This window comes from Psammomys obesus, unplaced genomic scaffold, assembly GCF_907164565.1.
Source record: "Psammomys obesus unplaced genomic scaffold, mPsaObe1.curated_primary_1811, whole genome shotgun sequence".
NCBI classification, from domain to species: Eukaryota; Metazoa; Chordata; class Mammalia; order Rodentia; family Muridae; genus Psammomys; species Psammomys obesus.
Window position 1 is genome coordinate 18139400 of NW_026596120.1, and position 25242 is coordinate 18164641.

Consider the following 25242-nt stretch of genomic DNA (forward strand, 5'->3'; position numbering starts at 1 on the left):
GGGGGGGCCACAATGGCAGCTGAGTCTTGTGGCGGCTCTTCCGATCTGTTTCCACCTCCTTCGTTTCCAACTGGCAGCATTCTGGGCTAACCTGGTGTTCTGATTTCCGTGTCATCTGGCGTTTGGACTGCAGTCTCAATTCTCCACATCTTCGGTTTTGGTGGTGGTTTTGGTGGCTTGTTTGTTTTGGTGCTGGGGATCAAACCTCTACTCCTAGCCTCTGTTTTCCAGATCTTGAAGTTTTACCCCTTCCCCTTGATTCCCCTCTCTCTCGTGTTTCCCATGCACAGCCAGGGAAATCACCGTGTTCCACATAGAAACACATTTCTGAAAAATTGCTTAGAAGTCTCCAGCAGTCTTTCTAGGGTACTCCAAGCTCTCAGGGTTGCTCAGTCTTCAGTGTCTTTAAGTTCTTCCTGGTAATTTCACTGTTTATTCTTTTATTACATTTTACTTATTTTTGGTGTGTGTGTGTAGCGTCCCATGTGAAGGGCAAAGGTTGACCTGGAGTCAATTCTCGTCTACCATGTGGGCTCTGAGATCACACTTGGGTCCTCAGGCTTGACAGTAAGTGCCTCTGCCTCCCAGCCATCGCTGGCCCAAGCTCATCTTCTGCTAGTCCCCGGGTTTGTTCTCCAAGCACTTTTTAAGTTACATTATTGTCATGCACACGGGCACACAAATGCCCGACACACGTGTAGATGTGAGAGCACAGTTTTCAGGAGCCAGTTCTCCCTCCACTGTGGTACTGAGCCTCCACCCAGGTATCAGGCTCAAGTCAGGCCTGGAGGCCAGAGTCTCACTGGGTCCGCCATGTTCTTTAAACAGTGTGTTTTGTCCCCTGATGTCAGTGTCTGCTAATCTCATGCTCAGAGCCCTGTGGACGTTTTTTGTTTTACTTAGCTTTTCGAGACAAGGTCTTTCTAGCCTGGCTGTCTTGGAACTGACTGTGTAGACCAGGCTGGCCTCAAACTCACAGAGATCTACCTGCCTGTGCCTCCTGAGTGCCGGGATTAAATGTGTGCGCCGATATAGCTGGCCCTTGTAGATGTTTTTATTGTCAGTTATTACTCCTGTTTTCTATTCACATTCTCCACCCTTAGTGTTCCTGGGAGGTTTTGATTGTGTGTCTAACACTGCATTTATAAAACTGATGGGCGGAATTGGGAGCCTAGAGCTCTCCCTACAGAGGTTATGTTACTCCGGGTACACTAGCCTGCGTGAAGAGACTGGTATTTAGAAGGGCAGTCTATTCTCTTCCCCCTTCCTTGTGAGACACAGCTATTGGGGTCTTGGTCCAAGTGTATAGGATCATCATAGCCTCTTCTTAGTGTAAGAGATGGCTTCAGTCTTGTGATCCTTCTGCCTTGGTCTCCAGTGCTGAAATTACGGACATCTGACAGATTATAACTCAGACTGTTGTTTTGGAGTTGTTTTTCTTTTGTTCCCTTGTGTTTCCTTTGTCTTTAACTTTGTGGTAATGCCACCCTCTGCTTTTGGTTTCCGCCTTCATCCTGTTGTGGTCATAGTAGGTACTTTCCAGATCTTAAGTGTGAGAGCTGCTGTTTCTTGGCCTCATGCACTGTGTCCCGTGGATTGCCTTTAGCGTGCTCGAGAGAAGTGAGAAGTGCGCAGCACCTCGGCCTGGGACCCCAGTGTGTACACATTCTTGGGAAAGTCGTGCCTTTCCCCGGCAGGTGGGGGGTGCAGGTGGGGATTGAGTGCGCTCCTCATGAGCTTTCTCTTTTCTCTTAGCAGATTTCCCACCTACCCAGAGTTTCTGGAGCCGCAGGCGTTTCGATCCAGTTTTGACAGTGACCCCATGCCAGGGTAAATAAGGCCTTTGGGGGAGGGTTCCTGGCAGATGTGATAAGGGCTCAGGTAGGCCTGGGGGTGGCCTCGGTGCACTAAGATGGCACAGAATCATTAGGATGGTGCCCTGGTGAAGTTGTAGTCATGTTTGCCCCCTGGGATCCTTGACCCTCCAGGGCACGGGGATGCTGGGGAGAGAAACAATAGGAGTAACCGCATGGGGGCTGGTAGTGGAAGGTCCAGGGGTGGCGTCCATATTGACCTGGGTGGTGGGGTGGCAGGGACCTGATGGGGAGGGGTAGCAGAGGAGGAAATGACATTCGGTGATGACTCCAAAGCTGTGAGGCCATGGTGGCAGTCAGGTGGCCGATGGTCGTGGCAGAGTGACGGCTATGCTGATGGTGGAGCCGGTGATAAGTGTGAGGTGATGGGGTGGTAAGGCTGAGGCAGGGGCTGAGATAGCAGAAGGGCCTTCATCACCATGTGGGGTTTGTGGGTCGTGGCCACCACTGTTGAGGCATCTCCATCTCGGGATCCAGAAAGGGAAGCAGCTGGGACTCCTCCCTCCCACATTCAGAGACGCCGCACACTCCTCTGGCCAGGCTTCTCCCTTTTTCTTTCTTCCTTTTCTCCCTCCCTTGCTTCCTGAGACAAAGCCTTTTGTGGCCCAGGCTAACCTTGAACTTGGAAGATGACCTTGAATTTACGATCATCCCCAGTGATTGAATTACAGGCGTGTGTCACCACGCTTAGTTTATACCGTGCTGGGGATTGAACCCAGGGCCTCCTGTGTGGTAGCTGTGAGAAACAAGACACCCACTCTGTAATAACATATTCGAGAGACTAGAGAAAGGAAGACCGTTTTTAATATGTGATTCTGCAGGATAGGACCCAGCACAGAGAAAAGGCTAAAAGAATTGGGATGGTGTTTAGGGGTGAGAAATTCCAGAAAAGTATAGTCTTCCAGTTCTTCTAGTATAGCCTCCTTCCGGGATCCCCCGTCCTGTTGGTTCAGAATGTGAAGCCGTATCTAGTGAATGTCCGGAGCTTGGCCACCAAGTGAGTGCCTGCAACATTCCAACTCTTCACGTTCTGAGACGAGCAGGCCAGCAGCCAGAGTGGGGGATAGGGGCCTTTTGTCGCTGATTATTTTAGTGCTCTGAGCACACAACAGACTGAAAATGGACCAGAATAATTTGTCTCTCACAAAGGCAAGCACTCTATCAACTGAGCTCTCTCTCCAGTGTTTTTGTTTGTTTGTTTGTTTGTTTGTTTGTTTGGAAACAGGCTCCTTCTCTGTAGCCCCGGCTAACCTGGAACTATGTTCTTTGGGCTGGCCTCTGCTTCCTGATTGCTGGAATCATACTCCAGTGCCACAGAGCAAGTCACAGAGGAAAAGAACACATGGGTCAGTCAGTGTTGCCGGCAGCCGTTGGGAGTGGCTGTGATTCCTGGCCAGAGGTGCTAGGGAGGGTAGGAGGGAGTTGGTGGTGGTGCTCAGCAGTGCCTGCCAGCAAGGAACAAAGGCGAGAACGGACAAGTGAACAGGTTTCCTTGGCCTCTGCTCTAGAGACAGAGGTCCAGCCCTGCACAGGGATGCCAGATAGGCACAGGCTAACATTGGGATTGGGGTGGAGGATCCTTGCCTTGAAGGATTGGGTAGGGTGAACGTGCAAAGGATGGAACCGGAGGGACAGCAGCTTTTGAGGAGCAGTGGCAGGGAGACTCAAGAGGGAAGGCTGGGGCTGAGGGCAAGAAGGCAGCTGGTCTGAAGCGCTGTGGACTGCACTGAAGGGGGCTTGGTCCCCCGTCCTGGCAGGAGCAGTCCAGCACAGCATATTGAAGAGCAGATTGGAAGCATGTGTGGTAAGTGTGGATGGCCCAGTGGAGACCAATCAGGGGCCTGACATGGTGCAGGAAGGCTTTTTTGGGGACTTGGTGGAGACGGCTGGAAGTATAGGGGTAGGGAGAGGAAGAACGGGATGCTAGGATTTCCTTTTCTCCTATTCTTCAGAGCCCCAGAATTGTGCACAGAAGTGAAAGCTGGGGGACAGGGCTGTCTGTGACAGACACTCTGCTAGGTATCTGTTGCTCCCTGTGTGCTAAGGGCTCTCACATTAGCCACGCTCTGAGTTGTCACACCCTCAGTGTGCTTTGTTTTTTGGCTTATGGTTTTTGGCTATGTAGCCCTGGCTGGCCTGGAACTCATACATAGACCAGGCTGGCCTCAAACTCGGAGATCCTCCACCTGTCTCTGCCATGTGGGCACCACCAGTGCCTGACCCCCTGGGCCATCTGAATGGACGGGACTTTAATTCTGTGATAGCATTAGCCAAGGAGTCTGGTGTTTTCCTGCCTGGAAATGTGTCTCCTTGAACTAATGCTTTGGGCTGAGGTCTGAGAGATGAACAGGACTTATTAGGTGGGAGTGAGGGTTGTGGAGATGAGCCTCTCCCTCTGCCCCAGACAGCAAGGCCTGGGTACACAAGGACACAGCTTGGTACTCGGTGATCTGGCTAGAGCAGAGATAAAGAGGGAGGGGTGCCTCCGCCTGGCTTTGTGGGTCCTGCAAGGAGATTTTTGATGTTGTTAGGTTTTGTTTTTTTTTTGGGGGGGGGGGGAGGGTTCTCAATATAGTCCAGGCCTGCCTGGAATTCACTAGGTTGCTCAGGCTGGCCCAGAACTCATAATCCTCCTGCCTCAACAGCCTCCCAACTTCAGGTATTGCCTGTGTGTGAGTACACTCAGCTAAATTTTTAATTAAAGGTTGAAGTTGGCTTTTTTTTTTTTTTTTTTTTTTGGTAAGTTTTGCTATCCAGTTAGGGAAACCCTGGATTTTAATTGTCAGCTGCACTCACACCATACCCACTGAAAGGTTGTACACACACTGTCACTGGTGGGGAGGGAACAACTTCCTGTGGTTCCAGGAGCTGGGGGAGCCTTAGGCATCACAACCAACTGGGAAACATGATCAGGCCTGGCAGGGCCATGTGGTGGGTCAGGAGAGCAGAGTACCTCGGAGGCTGGCGCTGGGCTGCATTTAGAGGCCAGGGCTTGCAGGCCAGGGAAGCTGTGTCCTGGCCTCTGTGTCCCCTTCCAGCCCTTCTCAGAGCCTTCCCCCGAGCCGCTGGTGCTTCAGCAGTGCCTGAGTCATACTGTGTCTTTAAGAGGGTGGCTACAGGGCTCTTGAGTCTGTCCTTCCTGCCGCTGACGTCAGGAAAGGGGAAAGACTGAGGAGGAGATTCGATTTCCATTTCTTTGAGAGGGGAGGAAATTGAAACTGAGTAGCCCCTGATAAAAAGGGGAGTCCTGAGCTTTGGGAGCCCCTTGAGTGAAGGCAGAGGTTAACATGGGGTGAGCAGGGGCGGGGCACATTCTGTAGAGAGAGGCACAGAGCCTCTGGACCTCCCACTGCATGCCACCGGCTGTGTGAAGGCGTTTTTGCCCTTTCCTGCTTCCGCCTGCTTAGGGAGACACCTATGGTCTCACGGTTCCGGGTTCCGTCTTGGATGCTTGTCTTGGGCCACATGGTGGTAAAGCCTCCTGTTTTGGAAGCCTGAAGTGTGTGTGGGCCTGTCCCTAAGTCTGTCCTTGGCCAAGAGGCGCAGATAAATCTTTGCTGCTCCTCTGGGCTGTGAACTCCTCATGTAAGTGGGGTAGCACCTTCATCCTTGCTCTCTGGTCTCAGAGTGGCAGGTGCCCTGAATGTGCCTGTTCCAGTTGCCAAACATTTGCCTTCTATTAGAATACAGCACAGGCTCTGGACCATGGGGGGATAATGGAGGCCCCGTCTGCTATTGGCAGTATTTGGGGGGACTTTGAGAGGGCAGGCCCTCTATTCGGTGGGTGCCCGGGCTAGGCAGGGAGGCCTCTTCCAAAGAGCACCGCTGCCTCCATCTCGCCTCCCTGGAATGGACCTATGCCAGCGAACCACGAGGCAGCCTGGAATGTCACACAGCCAGGCAGTTCTGCAGCACTTAGCACCTGTTTTTGACTCGGATCCCATCTTGCCTGGCTTGTGGCATATACCTGACAATTACAGAGCTGCTTATTTGGTGGGGAAGGGCAAGGTGTGTGGGTAGGCAGATGTAGGGAGTGGGCCTGGGGTAGGGCGCTATATGTAAAACAGAGAGCAGCCATGTTGGACACATGAGGAAACTGAGGCTGAAATAGATTCATACCGCACAACTGGGGAGTTTCTCAGCCTCTTTTGCCAAAAGGGGTGGCCCTGGAAACAGGTGAAATGAGGGTTGCTGGTCATGGGGAAGAGTGAGGTGGTTACAGCTGGCTCTTTGGCAGGTTTGGAGCAACTGTCGCAATTGGCCTGACCATCTTCGTGGTGTTCATTGCCACCATCATCATATGTTTTACCTGCTCCTGCTGCTGTCTGTATAAGATGTGCCGTCGCCCACGACGTAAGCTTGCCCTGCCCAACCCTGCCCGCCAATGCCCCTCCCTGTGTGAGCATGTAGATCCCCAGGAGGGCAAGTGGTGCTGACCAGGAACCTGTTTTGGCTAATGGAGGGGTGGGAGGGAAGGCGAGGCCTCTCCTGGCCTAGGGAGCTGTAAGGTTTTGACTAATCAGGATTCTCTTTGCAGCTGTCGTGACCAACACCACAACTACTACCGTGGTTCACACCCCTTACCCTCAGCCTCCAAGTGTGGCCCCCAGCTATCCTGGACCAACGTACCAGGGCTACCACCCCATGCCCCCCCAGCCAGGAATGCCAGCAGCACCCTACCCGACACAGTACCCACCTCCCTACCTGGCCCAGCCCACGGGACCTCCAGCCTATCACGAGACTTTGGCTGGTGAGCACCTGGAACCTTCACGTCCCCCAGCTCATGCCTCTGCCCCTCGGGCCCCTTCCTGCCGGCTTGCCTGCCTGTTTACTGCAGCCAGTGTCCCCACAGCTAACCCATGTCCTTTCTACTTTCAGGAGGCTCAGCCGCACCCTACTCTGCAAGCCAGCCTCCATACAACCCGGCCTACATGGATCCCCCAAAGGCAGTTCCCTGAGCCTGCCCCAGCCTCTTTGGCTGTCATTTGATTATGTCATGTGTGAGTGAGTGGTATGCAGAGTTCTCCTACTGCTGTCTGTGGTGTGTGTGCGCCTTGTCTAGACATGTGGCTTCCTCTGCTGCTGACCAGGTAGGCACAAATCCTTACCAGTGTGGGTCTGAACCAACCTATTCTCTTTCTCACTTGAAATTATACTTTATGAAATCTCAAGTAAATTAAAAACAGTGGGGTAGATGTTTCCCAGTTCACCCCACGGTGACCAGCCATGGCCTGTCACCTTTAGGAGAGCAAGCTTTTTGTGGCCACATGTCCTGCTCTAGGAAGGAAGCAGCTAGCTGCTGCTCAGGGCCATTTCTTGTTCCCAGGCTTGGCTACATTTTGCAGGGGTGGGGGGGGGCAGATAGGTGGGCAGAACACAAGGGGCCTGGCCGAAGCGCAGTGCTGAGGGCAGATTTCCTGTGCTCAGTGGCAGCGGGTCAGCTTCTGATGGCAGAGCCCCATCCATTCACCATCAGGTGTCTGTCTTGAATGCCCTATTATCTTTCCTGGGACTGTGGAGAAGCCACATGCATTCGCTATTCAGGCTCCAGTGGGGAAGCTTTCCCATCTTTGCTTGCCTGGCTCCTGCTACTAGGCCAGGGGCCTCTGTCCTCCACATACTCCGGTTTCTCCCTGCAGTGTCTTCTTTTACTTTTAGCCAAACATTTTGCCTGTTTTCTCTCTTGATGTGTGATAGTTGGTGTGAGGTTGAAATTCCTGGTTCCTGGAGGACAACCTGCTTGTGATAGTCAGTCTCCCTTGGCACCAGCTTCACAGAACATGCGACTCCTGTACCACAGTCCAGTCTGTCTTAGAAGCAGGGACACCAGGGACAAGGAGCTATATGGACCAAAAGTGGGGGTAGAGGGCCCGGATTAGGTAGCTCTGGCCCAGACATGAATACCTCGGTGTTCCCTGTTGGTTGCTGTTGTACCAGCTGTCTTAGCTTTGTGTGTATTGATTTGTTTCTGAGCATCCAGGCTCTGCACCCTCGTTTATAATAAATGGGAAAATTTGGACCCACTTCCCCTTTCTTCAGAGCCTGGGCTGCCAGCCTAGGCTGCACAGCAAATACTATTTCTATCTATCTCTTGAACTTGTTTCTTCCCTACCTTAATTAGCCTAACAGGTGTGATTATCCTACTAAGAAAGCAAGAGACTGTGCCTTGTCCCTAGGGCCTGAGTATGGCCAGAGGCCCAGGCTGCAAAGAAATTGGAGGCTACAAGTACTGGTCAGTGCTGTGGGGGTCTTTATTTGCCATAGTTTCTTTCCTGGCTTACTGCCCAGGTGAGGCCAGGAAGAGTCCATACAGTATAGCTATTGCCAGAGTCAGGAAGGTCAGGAGGCCCAGTGGGGCCAGCAGCCCCTCCTGTGATGGAACTTCTGGGACCTTTGCTGGAGGAGAATCCCTGGGTGGCCTGCTCCTGCCGTGGCTGGGACTTACGTTGGCTGTGGCAGCATAAGGCCTCAGGTTGGTCTTTCCAGCAGTGGCTACAATACCATACATGGGCTTGATGGTGCTAAAGGGCCGGGCATGTTTGTCTATCCACTGTAACAGGGCCCGTGGCTTCCACTGACAGATGCTAAGCAGGGCTAGAACGTCGCCTTCAGCAGTGTGTGAGTCCATCGGTGCTTGCCCATAAAGGCGGCTGTAGATGTTGCCCAGGCTGTAGCTTTTCCTTGGCCCATGCCCTGAGGGGCTGCTGTCTTGTTCCAGGGCCTTTAGGGCAGCGATGCTATCCACACAAAAGGTACCATCTAGAGGGCTGGTAGTGCTCAGCCCAGCAAGCTCTGCCTGGAGGAGGGGGAAGTCGTAGCGGTCGCCATTGTGGGCTACAAGGCAGCAGGGCTGTGGCTGGCGCTGCAGGAAGGCTCGGAGCAGGCTGGCTAAGTTGTCATCGAAGCATTGACGCCCGTATTCTTCCAGCTCAGCTGTGCTCAGACCTGTGATCTCGCTGGCCCCAGGGCTACAGGCTTTCCCTGGAGCAATGCATAGAGAGAGCTTGTCCACCACGCGGGGTGGTTTGGGTATGGGAGGTGGCTGGCCCCTAGAGACGGAGGTGTTCTCCAGGGCATATCTGTGGACAGCCAGCAGGCACAGCTCTGTGATTTTGGGCTGAGACAAAGGCAGGCCAGTGGCTTCCAGATCCAGGAAGATGATGGTCTGCATGGGACCATGGGGCAGCGCCTGGGAGCCCATGCTGAGCCTGGGGAGGAGCATGGGGTAATGAGTGGTCGCAGAGAAGTGTGAAGTGGGCCAGGGTAGGGTTGGCTGTGGGCAGAGATACAGTTGAGCCCTTCCCTTGAGTTAGGCACTACCCAGGGCCCATTTTCAGAGGGAGAATCTGGATGTAGGGCTGTCTTCCTTGTGGGATGGGCACACTACTCTCCTTTTGAGGGAGGGAGGCCCTTCCCCTAGTCCTGACCACCCTTGGTGAGGGAAACCTTTTCTGCCTTACCCCAAAACCTTAAGGTCCACACTTACCGAGAAGCAGGCAACAAGGCAGTCTGCTGGTTCTGCTGCTGGCAACAGTGGCTCAGGAAGTGAAACTGACTGGGTCCACCCATAGGCCTGCCTCCTGACCATGGCCCGCCCTGCCTGTCAGCCTGCCAGTCCTGGCCCTCATCTGCTAAAGCCACTCCCTCCCTCTCCAAGCACCCCAAAGGCCTTCCTAGAGTCACAGCTGTGATCCTGCTGGCTGATAAAGTGTACTAGTGCTCCCACTCTGGCTCACACTTAAACTGGGTTGTCTCCCAGATTCAAACATGCCTGTGAGTCTCTGCCATGACTTTCCTTGCCTTTCTCCCAGTCCTTGAATCACTATCTAAGGCCTTCCTGGGAAAGGGCTGCCTCCTCTGCCCCAGCCCAAAGCTATGACTCAGGTTAATTCCTGGAAGAGGGCAGGGTTTTTCCTCAAGGCAGATCAGTTACCACAGGGACCATCTCACTCCGGCAGGGGAGGTGAGGGGAGTCACCTAATCAAGCTAGTTCCTGGTCTGCTCTGTCCCTCCCTCTCAGCCACACAAATTGGACTCAGGAAACAAAGCTCGTGTTCTCAGCAGGAGCTGCAGTTTTAATCAGTAGAAATGGCAGACAGCATTGGGAGCTGGTGCCACCTTGTGGCGGGATGTTCCGGCCCTCAGCTACAGTCCATTTCAGAGTCTTCCAAATCTGTCTCCGAAGCACAGAGGTCATCCAGGGCTGCCTCTGTGCCAAAAGGAAGAGGGTTCTGAGGTTAACCTGACAGACCGGGGCCAGGAGGTCTACCCATCCTTTGCTAGCATCACAGGAACTAACCAGTCCCTTCCACGCTTTGCTCCCTCGGCTGCTGTGAGCAAAAGTGATACAAAAGCAGATCTTTCTAGAAAAACCATGGCTCAGCTAGGCCAATTCAATAGCCACGATCAAAGGGCAACCTAGCATACTCAAAGAACCAGAGCAGGAAGTAATGTCTGCAGTGCCAGGAATGGCTCTGGTGGCAGGCGCAACCCACTGAAGTCCGGCAAAGGAGTCTATCTTCATGAGCCTCAGAGAGGCATAGGCATGCAGACCAGAACAGGCTTACCTTCACAGTCGGTCACATCAGGAAGGGCTCGAATCAGCATGCTGACTCCTGGCATCACCTGGTCGTACTGATGCAGGACCTCAACACAATGCACAGTGAAGAGCTTGTCCTTCTGAGATAGGCTGTGCAGCAGCAGCACAGTGTCCCTCAGACAGCGCACTGTCTGCTTCTGCTGGTGGGTCCTCTGACCCCCTGCCCGCCGCACAGTCAGCCATTGTCTGTGTAACATCACAGTGAGCGCTCTGACTGCCTGGGGTAAGAGAGTGCACAGAATGAGGCCTAGCCACTTCAAAGAAGCAGGACTGCACTTACCCAACTGAGCTAGCATGTTGTTGGCCCCTGGCCACTTACCTACCTCTATGTTACACTGGCAGTCAGAACCAATGCCACGGGGGGAAGGGCTCTGCACACTCAGCTTGGCCAGGAGCCATACTACCTGGAACAAGAAGAGATGGGACTCATCCCTTGCAGGCCACCTGTCACAAGGGCTCTTGTGGGCATTTCTAAGGAGCCCTAGCTACTTCCACAACTCCTTGCTGCACTAGTGGGCTCTGAGAAATGGTGCCCTAAATCTGACCAACAGCTATGTCTTCCAGGATCAGGCTCCAAAACCCAGGCAGCATTACCGGGCAACTCTGCTGAGCACCACTGTAACTCAGAGTGCATCTGTGTGAGGAACCCCTAATTTTACCTGTTGCTATTTGACAAACTAAAATGAATTTAGCTCCCATTTTCCCACAGGAGGCAAGGAGACTCTGGGCTCTTTAGGAAGGAGTGGAGGGTGAGCAGTGTCTCAAGTCTTACCTCTTGTTCCAGCTGAAGCCACTGTGTCTCTGAGGCCACTTTGTCAGGCCTTGATGTAATGTACATGTACAGCCTCGGGAGAAGGCAGCCTTCTGAAAAGGATGCCCAGCCTCACTCAGGGGCCCCTTTTCACTGTAGCCCCTGCCCTAGTCCCTCTCTCCCACTATAGGATGGCCAAGACCCAGCTTGCCTTGCTTTACCTGAGTGGGAGCACAGATGCTGTGTGAGGCTGTCATGGTCCACCAGAACGGAGAGCAACTTAACAGCCAGTAGCACACAAGGCAGTGGCAGCTCTGAGCTCAGGCACTGTGGCAACATTGGCAGTACACAGGAGAACCTGAAGGATGGGCACAGTTATGACTGTACAAAAGGACACTTAATGCAGGGACACGTGGGTTCAAATGCTGGCCTGATCGTAGCCTGCTTACTTCAAGATTCACAAATAGGCAGGTACTAACCCTTACTACAGGGCTGCTGTGACTTAAAGTGACAGGCCTTCAGCAGGGGTGGGGTGGGAAGCACTTGGGAAGCAGAGGCAGGACCCACCACACAATGAGTTGGAGATGAGCCTGGGCTATATGCAACCAAGTCTCACCACGTCACAACCCCTCCTTCACCCTAAAAAAAGAATATAGGTGCTTATGTGGCTCTATCATCAAGTAAATGGGACCAGACTCCCTGGATCTGGACTGCATGACACCCCCAGGTTCCTTCCTGTGTCTTCTCTCAAACGGGACCAAGTCCATACCTTCAGCATGGGAAATGTTCCTTGTCTGTTTAATACCAGAGGACTGCTGAGGGCTCTAAAAGTGACAAGCATGGATGTGGCTACCGCTTTCTTGTGGGGCAATTCACAGAGCAAGGAACACCATTTTTCTCGCTTGTCGGAAAACTCTGTTACCGTCTGAAAGGGACCTATGAGGTGTGTGTGTGTGTGTGTGGTAGGGGGAGAGAATATGAATGATATTTCCCCCTTAGGTCTGAGACAAAGGGACAAGTAGAGCCATGGAACCAGGTCCCAAGGGACCTGCTCTACATTACCCATAGCAGCATGAGGGAGAACTGGTGGGTGGGAGAGTGGCCATGAGCTGGTCTACATGTACCAATTTGTACACATCTGGCATCTCAGCACAGAGCATGAGGGTAGAGACTACCCAGCACTGTGTCATCAGAAAGTAAATGCTCACATTTGGGATAAACTTATTTTATAGCATTTTAAGGAAATGATTTAAATGTGCATTGGTGTTTTACCTGCATTTATATCTTTAGGAGGATATCTGATAACCCTGAAACTGGAGTTAGAGTTGTGAGCTGCCATGCGGGTGTTGGGAATTGAACCCAATTCAGAAGAACAACTAGTACTCTTAACCACTGAGCCATCTCTCCAGCCCTCATTTTATAGCACATTCTACAAATAGGCAAGAAGTTGGGCATTCTTTAGTTGCCAGGTACTGTGGATATCTGAGAAAACAGTTTAATTTGGTTGCTCTCTAGCCTAACTAGTCCTATCTACCCACTATGGCCCTTGAACATAGCTGGAAAGACTCGACCTTTGGTTTCCAAGTTACTTTTTTTTATACCCGTAAGGTCTTCTTTACAACGAAATGCTATGCCAGTCATGTGCGTGCACACCTATAATAATCCCAGGACTTGGGAAGCAGAAGCAGCTGGATCTCTAAGTTCTAGGCCAGACTAGTCTACACACAGCAAGTTCCAGGCAAGGTAGGAATATGTAGTGAGACCTTGTCTCAGAAAGGAAAAAAAAGTTACACATAGCACCAGTGTACAAAAGTACAGCAATCATGCTCTCTGCTTATGGGCAATTTGTTTTCAAGCCTTGGGGCAATGACAGTGAACAGAGACTGTGGGCTTTCTGGCTACTTATATCCTACTTTACAGCCCTGATAGCATCCGCCCTGGCTTTCACCTGAAGGTAAAGAGGAAATTGTGCAGTTCATCTTGAGCACATGAGTATGATAAAAACTACAGAGAAGTATTTTGAAAGCAATGGGCAATGGCTTATCACAATAACTGGCTTGGAACTGTCCTAACATGTTTGCATTTTTAGACAAGTTTTCCTGCTTCAGTATAGGGTTTGTTTAACAAATACTGACTGAGCATTTAGCCTGGGCCAGGCTCTGTGTGAAGCAGAGTGCAGCGTCAGGAGTGTCACCTGTGCCAGCAACTAAAGCACCTGGCTAAGTAGAAGATCCCATTAGATAGTGAGTTCTCACTAGCCTGTGAGTCCACAGAACAGAGGGAAAATGTGTGGTTTCTGGGATTCATTCAGTAAGCACATAAGAAATAAGCAACTAGCCAGTCTAAGTTGGGCCTGTATTCAATTTCATATATCACTGGCTAGAAAATACCAGCTGGAAAACATGATCCAGAAGTACTTCAAAGACAAAGGAATATAGAGTTCAAAGACTTGTTTTTTTGAGACAGGGTTTAGTGTGTAGTTCTGGCTGGTCTCAAACTCAGATCTGCCTATCTCTGCTTCCCAAGTGCTAGGTTAGAGGCGTGAGTCATGCTGCCTGGCAGGGATGAAACATGAGCTGCACCTGGGCAGTGTTATTATTTTAACATAGGTACTGGACTCTCTCGTCATTTGATTTTTCTAGACAGGGTTTTTCTGTGTAGCCTTGGCTGCCTGGAACTTGCTCTGTAGACCAGGCTGGCCTTGAACTCATGAGATCTACCTGCCTCTGCCTCCTGAGTGCTAGGGTTAAAAGTGTGCACCACCACCCATCAGGATTGGCCTCTTACATGCATGCTTTGAGAGAAACAAATGGAGAGATGGATAGAGGGCAGGCTGGGCACTGTTTGTAATTATCCCTTACTCTTGATGTTCTCAACTCCCAAGTTAAGAACTTAGAATTTTTTTAAGATTATTCACTTATTGACTTATTCTACTTTATGAGTGTTTTATACATGCATGCCTGCTAGATTTCCTGGAACAGGGGTGACATGGTGAGCTACCATGTGGCTACTGGGAATTGAATTTGAGTCTTCTACAAAAAAAACAAGAGTTCTTAATTGCTGGGCCACCACTCCAGCACCTCAAGTTAGTAATTTACAGCAACAGTGGTTTTTAAGAAGCAAATGACCTGTGACTCATAATAGATGCCAACACAGATGCGTATGGTAGTGCACGCCTTTAATCCCAGCACTTGGGAGGTAGAGGCAGGTGGATCTCTGTGAGTTCGAGGCTAGCCTGGTCTACAGAGTGAGTTCCAGGGCAGCGAGGGCTATTATGTAAAGAAACCTTGTCTTGGAGGAGGGGGAAAAAAAAGAGACAAAGTTGACAGACTGCAGCAAGGTCAGCTCATGGCTGCGGACAGTCCTGATCCTCTCTGCTTCCTTACAGAACGCTACCTCATTTAAACATGTTGTGCCACATTTCTTCACCTGATCCACATCTCTGATTCAAAAGGCCTCTTAACTCAGCTTTCTCCAAGGACAGGACACTCTTCCACAGTGGCTCGTTAAAGCCTTATTACATGTGCCTTTGCTTACCTGTCCCTTTTCCCATCACTTCAGAACTCCCTGAACCAAGCCATAGCTGAGAAGTAGGATTAAGGTAAGAGATGAACAAAAGTGCAAGAGTCACAGGTTAGACCTCAAGAGATCAGGGCAGACCCATTGGGAATCATGTCTCCTGTGAGTCTTTATACCTGGGCAAGAAATCAGAGGAAGCATTTTCAGCTAATTTCACCAAAACTTTGAGGCACTGGCTCAGGACACTGGCTTGAAAATGACCTGATGTTGCAGAAGAGAAAGCCACCAGCTGAAGAAGCATCTTCAATAGTGGATGCTGTTTTTGGTCATGAGCATCCCTCCTGGAGGCTGAGATCGTATCTGCACAAGGTTGAAGTAGGTTTCCTTCCCTGGCAGCATCATCTGTCTCCATGCCTGACAGTAACAAACAGACGACTGCCTCACTGTGGCATACCAGGTGCTGAAGGATGCTAAGCGAAGCCACAGAGAAGCTCTCCAGGCTATAAATGGAGTCCTCTGGGCTGGCCTCTACCCCAGAGCTCACACAGGAGGGATGTGTCGGAGAGTCCCCAGATGCCCCACTCTTCTTAGCTGGGGCTAAGTCTTGCAGAGCCTGGCAGTGTAAGCCGATGAAAAACTGCACAAGTGGGAGGAGGTGCACAGCTCCAGGAAGCTGGCAGAGCGGGAAGGCTCTTCTGCTTCCCTTTGGTAGGTCTCCATCATGTGGGCACTCACTCCTGGCAACCAGATTTAATCCAGTGAATGCTAAAGTCTGTGCTTCTTTCAGGGCAGAGGGGGAAAATGACCCATCCTGAGAACTGACAGTTCTGAGGCCTGAAATCCCAGCCAAGTTACTAGAAACGAAAGAAAACAGATTAGGTCATCAGGAATCCCAAATCGCCTATCTGCCAACTTCTCTATCCTCCCCAAACAAGAACTCTCACATGTTGGCCAGACCCAGAAAGGCATGCACTCTGTGAAAACTCCTCCCAAGTGCCCCTCAGGGGACTCATGCTTACCTGAGCCCCGGCTGCTGCAAGAGGGTGCCAGAAGGAACCTCAGAACAACTGCTCAGAAGGTGACAAAGACCTAGCGATGACCCTGGGACTAAAGGTTGCTTCAGGAGCAAGTTTATCAAAATAGAACCTGCAAATGACAAGGTGACTCTAGAATGTTCTGATACGGAAGAGTTCTTCCTCCCTGCCTTCATTTTTTGAAGACAAGGTCTCACTGTTGCCTCTCTGCCTTGAGTTCATGATCCTCCTGCCGCAGCCTCTAAGGTGCTAGGATTATAAGCTTGATACTGGAGACCTTTTCTATGGCCTCAGGGGGAAGAGATAAGCAACCTTTAAACTCACATCCTGTAAGCTAGTAAACTCTTATGATGCTTATGGGGGCAGAAGGTTCTGTAACATACCTGTTCTTAGCCTTAAAAAAAAAAAAAAAACCTTTTATCTATCTTTCAATCAATCTATCTATCACCTGCCTGCCTGCCTGCCTTTCTATCCTCCAGCTCTGGCTCTGGACTATTGGGATTAAAGATATGCACTACCACACCTAACTAAAATTATCTTTGTTTACGGGCATGGGGGATGTGTACCACAGTGCACATGTGGAGATAAGAAAACAACTTTTGGGAATTGGTTCCCTCCTTTGACCATGTGGGTTCCAGTGACTGAACTCAGGTTGTCAGGCTTGGTGACAGCCACCTTCACCAACTAAGCTATCTCACCACACTGTTTGGTTTTTCTTTTTAAGTCATAGACTCCTATGTGCTCAAACACTCTAAATGATGCCTAGGATAGGGTTCCCAGACAATTCCCCTAGACAACTCTGTGTAGCACAGAAGAAAACAGGAGCCATGCAGGCTCCTACAGAAAAGCAGGTATTCTGGTACCTTGAGTGTTTGATCTCTGCAACCAGCTGTCGGTAAGAATTTTCTCCTGCACTTCTTGCTTCATGGGGTTACCTCTCAGACTGTGGGTTTTATTCTCTGAAACTAGAAAAAAAATGTGATTCAAAAGCTGAACATAAAAGAACAGGTGTTTTAGAAACTCTACACATAATATTTAAAAGACTCAACAATCCCTTCTTTAAACTCAGTCAAAACCAGAGCCAAAGTATCTCCAGATGCTTAGAAAGAAATGTTTTCCTCTCTTAAAATGAAGCACTATGGTGAAAATAGCAATAACTAACTTTACATGTATGCGCTGTTTGTTTCATAGAGCAACGCTATGATTAAAGGCCATAATTAGCTGTTTCATATATAAAGAAACTGAAGCACAGATGTAATGTGCTTGCCCAGATCACAGACGCTGCTAAGTAGTGTGGTTGGAACTTATATCCAGGTTGCTGAGCTCTGCCTGCTTGTAACCTACAGTGCAGTGCCCCATTAGTTGGGGTCACCAAAAAATGTGGCTGCAGTTTCTCAGGAGAGCAGTGGCAGTGATTTAAAAGGCTGACGGTGGGAAGCGAGGCAATATGTCTAACTATAAAGTGGCACAGCAGAGTCTCCGAGGTACTTTAAATGACTCTCCAGCCTCAGTAAGGTCTCTATGTGCCAAACTGTTGATGCGCAGAAACTGGGAAAAAGAAAGTAAATGTTGTTTAGGCCACTAGTTGGGGCAGTCCATTATACAGCAATCAATTCATAAGCTTGACTTACCCTCAGTCTGGCAGGGGTGGGAGAGTGGCATATTAGCACTAAAGGACTCCTTTGTAGGGAAAGTTGTTTTTCCAGTCTGTGGAGAACATACTTCTGACTTTATGGCCACAGAAGAACCTTTCCTAGGACTGGAAAGAGTTTTAACTATGAGCAAAGTTATGACTGTGTTAAAACCTCTGAAAATACCTGGTTATTAAATTTCTCCTGAATAGACATTTTGACTAACGGTTTCATCTATTATGGATATGTTGGTCTTTGTCAAAGATTATTTTCATAATCTCTTAGGCATCCAAAAATACTGGCTGTTGGTCCTTACTACTTCCAATTCTACCAAAAAAAAAAAAAAAAAAAAAAAAAAAAAAAAAAAAAGTTTAAAATGTTGAACACCCGATTTTTAATAACCAGTGCCTAGGTCCAAAATTTTTTTTTAAATATTTATTATTTCAACAGTATTCTTTCTGCATGTATGCCTACATGCCGGAAGAGGGCGCCAAATCGCATTATAGATGGTTATGTGCCACCATGTGGTTGCTGGGAATTGAACTCAGGACCTTTGGAAGAACAACCAGTGCTTTTAACCTCTGAGCCACCCCTGCAGCACTCCCCCCCCACCCAAAAAAAAAAAAAAAACTAAACTAAAAAGAGGCTATCACATGGCTGGAGACAGCTCAGCATGGACAGGGAACACTGCTCTTGTGGAAGACCTAAGTTCAGTTCCCAGTGGCCTTGGCAGGCAGCTCAGAAGCATATGTAACTGCAGCTCTAGGGAATCCAATGCCCTCTTCTGGCCTCTATAGGTACTTGCATTCACAAATGCATACCTGTACATAAAACATACACAAATGTACACAAAAAAAAGAATCTTTAAAACAAAGAGAGAGGGTCTATCAGAAAGTGTCCTGAAAACTGAGTAAGTTCCTCGGCACTGACTGTGCAGCACCCGGGCCTTCTTCCTAACTGCAGGGTAAAGAGGTGAAGACAGACTTCCTCATTTCTCCTGTCTTATCTGAAGCAAGGCAAGGAAAGTTCAATTTCACACTCTGCCCAACACAAGCAAAGGAAAGAGAATGTTGCATACCAGAAAGAGTTCAAATTTCAAGGCTGAAACTGACACATGACAGAATGTTTTGGGAGGCAGAGGGCAGGACACAGATCATTAACAAGCTGAGCACATCTGGTAGCAAAGATGGGGCTGTAAGACAAAGGTCCCAGATAGCAAATGAGCAAAAATATTTTAAGTAGCCAGGACTGAAACACACTCATGCTTGGGGAGAGGAGACGGGAGAAGGCAATGTTAGCTAAACAAATTACATAAAAACAAAGCCTCGTTTCTTTTCAAAATTTGAAGGAAGGCCTGCCCTGAATGTGGATAGTACCACACCATACACTGGGGTCCAGGAGTGAATAAAAAGGGTTACGTGAGGAAACTGGCTGAGTGCCAGCATCCTCTCTCCAGGCTTCCCAATCCACTCAGCTGTGCAGTCCTGCTGCCATGCCTTCCCCAATGCGATCGCCTGCACTCCTGCACTGTGAGCCAAGTAAACATTTCTTTCCTTAAAAAATTGGAGATTCTCTACCCAGCTTTTTCTAGTCTGAAGGAACTGTGTTAATAATGCCCCATTCAGAGTAGTCACTTGTAGAGTGAACATTTATGCTGTAATGACTCACACCACTTATTCCCCTTCAGGAAGGAGGGCCTCAGAAAAGTACCCTTTGTTCAAAACAATCCAGATCCGTCTCATGCGTTCTGCTAAACAATGGCAAACTAAACTTCCGCCAGCGCCCTCCGTACCTGACGTGGGAAGAAGAGAGAGCAGCTAGTTTATTTGTTCGTTCATTGCTCTGAAGCTTTGTCCTTAATTCATTCATTTCTGCATCTTTAAACTGGAGTTCTGACTGCAGTGACTGGAGCTGAAAGGCCAAAGAAAGGTATCTGTGGTAGCACCATGATATATATACACACAAATATATGCATGTTGGCACATGCCTTTAGTCCCAGCACGCAGGAGGCAGAGGCAGGGGTAGTGAATCTCTGGGAGTTTGGGACCAACCTGATCTCCATATTGAGTTCTGAGGCAGCCAGGGTTACATAGTGAGTCTGTCTCAAAAATAAATAAATAAAATAAAATAATTTGATAATAAACCCCTTAGCTTCAAAACCTCAAGCTAGTAAAGGAAAACAATGAAAAATATATTATCAAAGTCTGCTGTGATATAAATGTCCTCAAATATTAGCCTTTTTTTCCCTTGAAAAATACTATAGAAAGATTTATCAGAATTTATTGTGGAAGCACTTTGAGGGTTCAAAAACCAGCCCCATCACTTGTTTAGTCACATTGACTCATTCTTGGCTGGGACTGAGGATTAAGTGAAATGGTGATTGGAGAGCACTCGGCACGGAGCTGGTGAGACGCCCACTAACATCCTTTGTTGTCATACCCCTCTCCCATGCTCTGCCCCAGACTGCTGTCAAATTTAGTCCTCTTCAGCTTCCACAGGACTTGGCTGCTCATCTGTTAATTAACTTTAGTACAGAATTCTAGGTCGTCTGAGCAGAATATCTGGGAGTTTTACCAAAATCTGTATGTATGTGTGTGATTAGATCTGTATGTTTGTGTGCCATGAAACTAGAAAGAGGGTCACAGGAGGGAGAAGAGCCGTAAGCAACTTAGGAAAGCAGAAGGAGGAAGTGGAACCTAGCTCAGATGCAAGGGGCCTCATCTAGTCTGCACCGTAGGTTTAAACCTTAGGGCTGAATAACAGGGTGAGGCAGTGCCTGCAGTCCAGGAGGCAGTCTGCACTCAGGAGGCAGAAGCAGGGTTCAAAAGTTTAAGGGCATCCTTGGCTACAAAGTGACTTTAAGGCCAGCTTGGGCTACATTACCAGAACAGAATAAAAGTAATGTTTGGGCATCCTAACAATCTTTTTTGATGTGGTGGGTACAAGTATTTGTGCATATAGAATTTGCTGAAAGAGGTAATATAAGCAGACACTACTCTAATTATTGCCCACTTCACTGTGGTGGGAATGCATATCCGTGACTGAAGCATCAAGATGTTCTAAGGGAAAGTGCTGGCAGATAGTGGATATCTACCATTTTTCATTGAACGTGATCTCCTTTCCTATCTGGGACTGTGATTTAACAATAGTTATCATCTCTTGGTTTCAGAACTGGTCTGGAAACAGGTACCTTAACTAATACCAGTCAGCACCTTCTTTAAAAATTTTAAGTTTGAAATGAGAGAACTTCAGTCTTTTTTTTTTTTTTTTTTTTCCTTCTTTCATTTGGTTTTTTGAAACAGGGTCTCACTATATATTCCAGGCTGGCTTTGGACTTATAGTAACCCCACCCTCCCAAGTACTAGCATTACAAACAATAGTATTTACCATGCCCAACTGAGGAAGCCCAAGTCTTAACTGTGCTCTGGAGTTTTGAAATATAAGCCTGGGAGCTGCAGTCAGAACACACTGCGGACAGAACAGCAGGTCTCATAACAAACCTGGCTTAAATCATCTGCATCCCTAGTACTTCTCTGTCTTCCTAGACTTGGATGTGGCAGATAACATGTTTCCTTCTGACTAAGCCAAGGCAAGTGAATTCTAATCTACCAAAGAGCCTTAACTCAAGCTTATTTGTAGAAATTCTAAGCTAGTGATTTATTCCTGCCAAGACTAACAATCACAGCAAAGCAGAATTTCATCTTAGTCCTTTTTCAAAACAAATGCAGTCCTTGGAAGAAAGGTACATGCCATTCAATAAGGGCAAAGAGTACTTAAGACAAACAATGGTTGACTATTTCCAGGCAATAGTGGTTATTGCTTCTATTTTGTTTATTTCTTAGAGACAGTGTTGGGAGCTGGAGAGATGGTTCAGTGGTTAAGAGCTGCTCTTCCAGAGGTCCTGAGTTCAATTCTCAGCAACCACATGGTAGCTCACAACCATCTATAATGTGATCTGATGCCCTGTTCTAGCATGCAGGTGTACATGCAGATAGAGCACTCATATACATTAACTAAATAAATAAATATTAAAAAAAAAAAAAAAAAAAAAGAAAGAAAGGTGGCCAGAAAGATGGCTCAGTGGTTAAGAGCACTGTCTGCTCTTCCAGAAGTTCTGAGTTCAATTCCCAGCAACCACATGGTGGCTCACAACCATCTATACTGGGATCTGATGCCCTCTTCTGGTATGCAGGGGTACATGAAGACAGAGCTCTCATATACATAACATAAATAAATTTAAAAAAAAAAGAGAGAGTGTTTCACTGTGTAGCCTTTAGTGGTCTGGAATTCCCTATGTAGTCCAGGCTGGCCTAAAGCTCACAGAAATCCACCTGCTTCTACCTCCCAAGATTAAAGGCTCAGCCTTGGTTATTACTGCTAAGGTAATTAATTGAATAGGCAAAACTACTGTCTATAGCATACAAAACAAATATTGTGGGTCACCTTTTTGGAGAACTCCTTTTCTTTTTCACTGAGTGCTTGAGTCTTCTCTTGCTCAAGAAGGAAATGTGATCTCCTCTGTTCTTCTAGAACGGATTCTGTCTGATGCAGTGAGTCACGCAAAATTTTAATTTCTCCATTCTTAATTAGGACTTCTTCTTCCATTGCTTTCAGCTGTAAATTATGCCCAACCAGTGAATATTCAGCAAGAACAGTTTCAGAATGCACTTGCCACAGATTCTTTCAGCATTGATTTAACACTATGGGTCACATACTCCACAAACTAAAATTCCATGTTATATTCCTGGTTTCTTAGGCACCTACAGATGCTGTATGAAAGACATCTAATTGATTGAAAAACTAATGAAATACCAACACTATGATGATGTGTTCTACACATAAAGATATAGGCTGTGTAAGCTGGAGAGATGGCTTAGCAGCCAAAAGCACTTACTGCTCTTACAGAGGACCCAGGGTCATTCCCAATACCCGTATCAGGTGGCTCACAACCAGTTGTAACTCTGGTTACAAAGGATCCTATGCCCCCTGTCCTTCACGGGCACCTGCATGCAGGTGGTGGACATAAACTCACACAGGCTCACATACACACAAGCAAATAAAAGTTCAGCCATTCTTTACCTAACCTTCTTTCATTTCAGGGGGATGAATCTAGATGCTTGTTTTAAAACTTTTAGGGGCTGGAGAGATGGCTCAGAGGTTAAGGCACTATCTGCTCTTCCAGAGGTCCTGAGCTCAATTCCCAGCAACCACATGGTGGCTCACAACCATCTATAATGAGGTCTGGTGCCCTCTTCTGGCACTCAGGTGTACATGCAGGCAGAACACTGTATACATAATATAATAAATAAAAAGAAAAAAAACCTTTTATATATGTTACACAATGCTTTTTTACACAATACCTAAGTGAATGAGTTAGCTATGAACACAAGTTAGGGCTGGAAGAAGAGCTTAGCAGTACAGTGTCTATGTACAGCATCTGTGAAAGTAAAATCCTGGGTTCAGTTTGCAACAGCAGAACCAAATAGGCAAAAAGAAAAGAAAACCCAAAGTGACATACCTTTTCTTTAAGTTCTTTGTATTGTATCTGAAGTAGTTCTAATTCAAAATTATCTTTAACTGGAGAATTTTCTCTGTTTTTCCTTATAGAACTATTTGATAACCCATCTAATCGGCGGATCTTATGAGCACCTGTACAAAAAATTAGTTCCCATTAAGTTGAACATGGTAGCACAGAACTGTAATCCCAGTACTTAGGAGGCTAAGTCAGGGGGATCTCAAATTTAAGGCTAGCCTACTTATAGAGCAAGAACCTGTCTGGGAAAAACAAAAAACAAAACAAAACAAACAAACAAACAAAAAACATATATACTTCAGGACTCAGTATGTACCTACCTTTGTCATAAATACTTTTTTTTTATTTTTTTTTAAATTTTATTTTACATGCACCAGTGTGAAGGTATCAGATCCCTTGGAATTTGTGTTATAGACAATTCAGTTGTGAGCTGCCATATGGGTGCTGGGAATTGAACCCGGTCCTTTGGAAGAGCAAGACAGTAACCCCTGAGCAATCTAATCTCTCCAGCCCCTGCCATAAGTATTTTAATGCAAAAGGAAGCACTCTTGAAAGCCAAGGTGAGAAAGACCCAGTAACCAATTTTTTATCATTACTTTCCAATCTCAGAACATGACATAAACTCATAAAGAATCCTTACGGGATCTGAACACTCTCTCTTTATACACCCAATTTCAAGAGTCTCCGCTAATGCCTGAAAGGAGATTTCACTGGTTGTGACTATGACCTAGCATAAATATTATTTACTGCAATATGGTAGGCATAGGATCTTCTTGTCTTTAAAGACCAATGGTGAACAACATGGATACATTCCATGGGGGAGGGGGACTCCAGGATTTAGGTAAAGAGGAGGAGCGGAGTGCCCAACCACAGCCAAATAAAACATCTGGTCGAGTGTTTTCTAATGCCTGGAGAGATGGAGGACCACATCCAGGAATAATCCTATTTTTTCAGCTGCTTTACATGCTAAGTACGGATGCAAGGTGTCCATCAAACCCTTCTGACAGTTCATAACACTTCACTTATTCCCTGAGTAGATTGTAAATTCTAGGAAGGAACGAAGCTTTGGTATTTCTTCCCACTGCCTGTGGCTGTTGCCGTTCCTAATCTGTGGGCAGCTAGCATAGATTGTTGGTAGCGTAAGACACGTTATCTTTCGCCTCTCTGAGACGTTTTCTATGTTCATTCTGCCCGAGGGTTCCGGTGGGCTGCATGACATCTAAATCCGCTCACATGGGTTGTGCCGGTCCCGAGGTTCCTCACGTTTCAAGGAAAATAAATAATAGTCTGGCTGTCTATGGACAAATCTGGATATGTAAGGCCTTTTTGACATCCTGGATGTTTTACTACCAATTCAAAGGACCTTTAGAAACAGAACCTCGCTGAGATCGGGGTGTGCTTTCGTTTTAAAGAGGGAAAGGAAAACGCCGGTGCAAGAGGCCCGGGCCCAGGCCACCGTGCTGAAGAGGCGTGCACATCCGCCGGGGGCGAGGCCCCAAGGCACTCACTGGACAGGTCCTGAGGGGCGGCCGGACACTGGCTCAGGGCCTGTGACGCGAGGATGTCGAGTTCCTCCAGGTCGTCCGCAGTAAAGTCCGCGTGCGCGCCGAAGGGGTCTTCGGGGTCAGGGTCCGCGGTCTCAGAGAAGCCCCGGGCCCGCTTACTCGGGGGGTTCTCGAGGGCCCGCGACAGACCAGGGAGAGGCGCCGGGCCGTCGCTTTGCTTCCTGTGGTGGCTCGCTGCGGGGGTCCCGGCCATGACTTCCTTCCCCCCGCAGCATCCGAGGACGCCGAGCACAACCTTGTCCGCAGGAAGCCCGGGCTGGCCCAACCGCCCGCGCGCCGCGGCGCCCCCTCAGCGACCAGCGGCGCCCTCGCCTGCGCGCCAATCAGCGGCCGGCTGGCGGGCACGGGGGGATGACGTCTGCAGAGCGCGCCGTCGCGCGGGACAGGCTCCTGCCTGCCTTGGCTCAGCACCCGTCGGTCCCCGCCGGTGCCGGGAAGCCCCGCAGTGCTCGCGGTCTTGCTTATCCCGGCTGCGGGCTCGAGGAGCGTCTGCCCGACCACACCTCTGGCACTGCAGAGGATACAGAGCCTTAGAGGGGCAGTTCGCCTTGAGTGGAGGAAGGCAGCGTGCTGGGGTTAGCTCTCTCGGAGCTCGCTCTTCGGGCCTGGCCCAGCATTGCAGAGGCTCTCCTAGGGAGGCGGTTGGCAGAGCAGACTTGGGGAGGAGAAGGGATTGCAGCCGTTCTGCTGGAAGCAGGGACCCTCCGGCATAGCGAGTGTTTCAAGTGTGTGTTTG

General features: G+C 48.7%; 3 protein-coding genes across 6 annotated transcripts in view; 1 reads left to right on the forward strand and 2 right to left on the reverse strand.

Moving 5' to 3' along the window:
- Shisa5 (shisa family member 5) overlaps positions 1–7893 on the forward strand; it is a 15730-nt gene extending 7837 nt beyond the window's left edge. Inside the window, exons 3-6 of the mRNA XM_055629561.1 lie at positions 1759–1830; positions 6112–6227; positions 6412–6624; positions 6753–7893. Of these exons, the coding sequence (XP_055485536.1) occupies positions 1759–1830; positions 6112–6227; positions 6412–6624; positions 6753–6832 (481 nt within the window). The 3' untranslated portion in view covers positions 6833–7893. The remainder of the gene's footprint in view (positions 1–1758; positions 1831–6111; positions 6228–6411; positions 6625–6752) is intronic.
- Positions 7894–8101: 208 nt separating this feature from the next.
- Positions 8102–9848, reverse strand: Trex1 (three prime repair exonuclease 1). The gene is made up of 2 exons (XM_055629560.1): positions 9361–9848; positions 8102–9082 (listed from the first exon to the last, which is right to left on the reverse strand). The coding sequence occupies exons 1-2, from the start codon at positions 9441–9443 to the stop codon at positions 8152–8154; spliced, it is 1014 nt and encodes a 337-aa protein (XP_055485535.1). The 5' UTR covers positions 9444–9848; the 3' UTR covers positions 8102–8151.
- Positions 9849–9923: 75 nt separating this feature from the next.
- On the reverse strand, positions 9924–24805 carry Atrip (ATR interacting protein). 4 transcript variants are annotated; one of them, XM_055629557.1, is made up of 13 exons: positions 24450–24805; positions 22927–23057; positions 21852–22022; positions 19201–19319; positions 17409–17536; positions 16641–16742; positions 15763–15889; positions 14920–15597; positions 11446–11582; positions 11246–11334; positions 10797–10877; positions 10442–10691; positions 9924–10083 (listed from the first exon to the last, which is right to left on the reverse strand). In XM_055629557.1, the coding sequence occupies exons 1-13, from the start codon at positions 24697–24699 to the stop codon at positions 10016–10018; spliced, it is 2331 nt and encodes a 776-aa protein (XP_055485532.1). In that variant the 5' UTR covers positions 24700–24805; the 3' UTR covers positions 9924–10015. The 4 variants fall into 4 exon arrangements, with proteins under 4 accessions (XP_055485532.1, XP_055485530.1, XP_055485534.1 ...); XM_055629555.1 differs by having other exon boundaries at positions 11246–11337; XM_055629559.1 differs by lacking the exon at positions 14920–15597 and having other exon boundaries at positions 11246–11337.
- Positions 24806–25242: the final 437 nt, after the last annotated feature.

Coding starts and splice junctions, on each gene's coding strand:
- Trex1 (XM_055629560.1), bottom strand. CDS start 9,443: ATGGGTGGACCCAGTCAGTTTCACTTCCTGAGCCACTGTTGCCAGCAG. Junction 9,083..9,360: donor GCCTTGTTGCCTGCTTCTCG/GTAAGTGTGGAC, acceptor GCTCCTCCCCAG/GCTCAGCATGGGCTCCCAGG.
- Atrip (XM_055629555.1), bottom strand. CDS start 24,699: ATGGCCGGGACCCCCGCAGCGAGCCACCACAGGAAGCAAAGCGACGGC. Junction 16,743..17,408: donor CCACCCCTGCCAGACTGAGG/GTAAGTCAAGCT, acceptor TTTTTTTTCTAG/TTTCAGAGAATAAAACCCAC. Junction 10,084..10,441: donor TGATGTGACCGACTGTGAAG/GTAAGCCTGTTC, acceptor CTTTTGGCACAG/AGGCAGCCCTGGATGACCTC.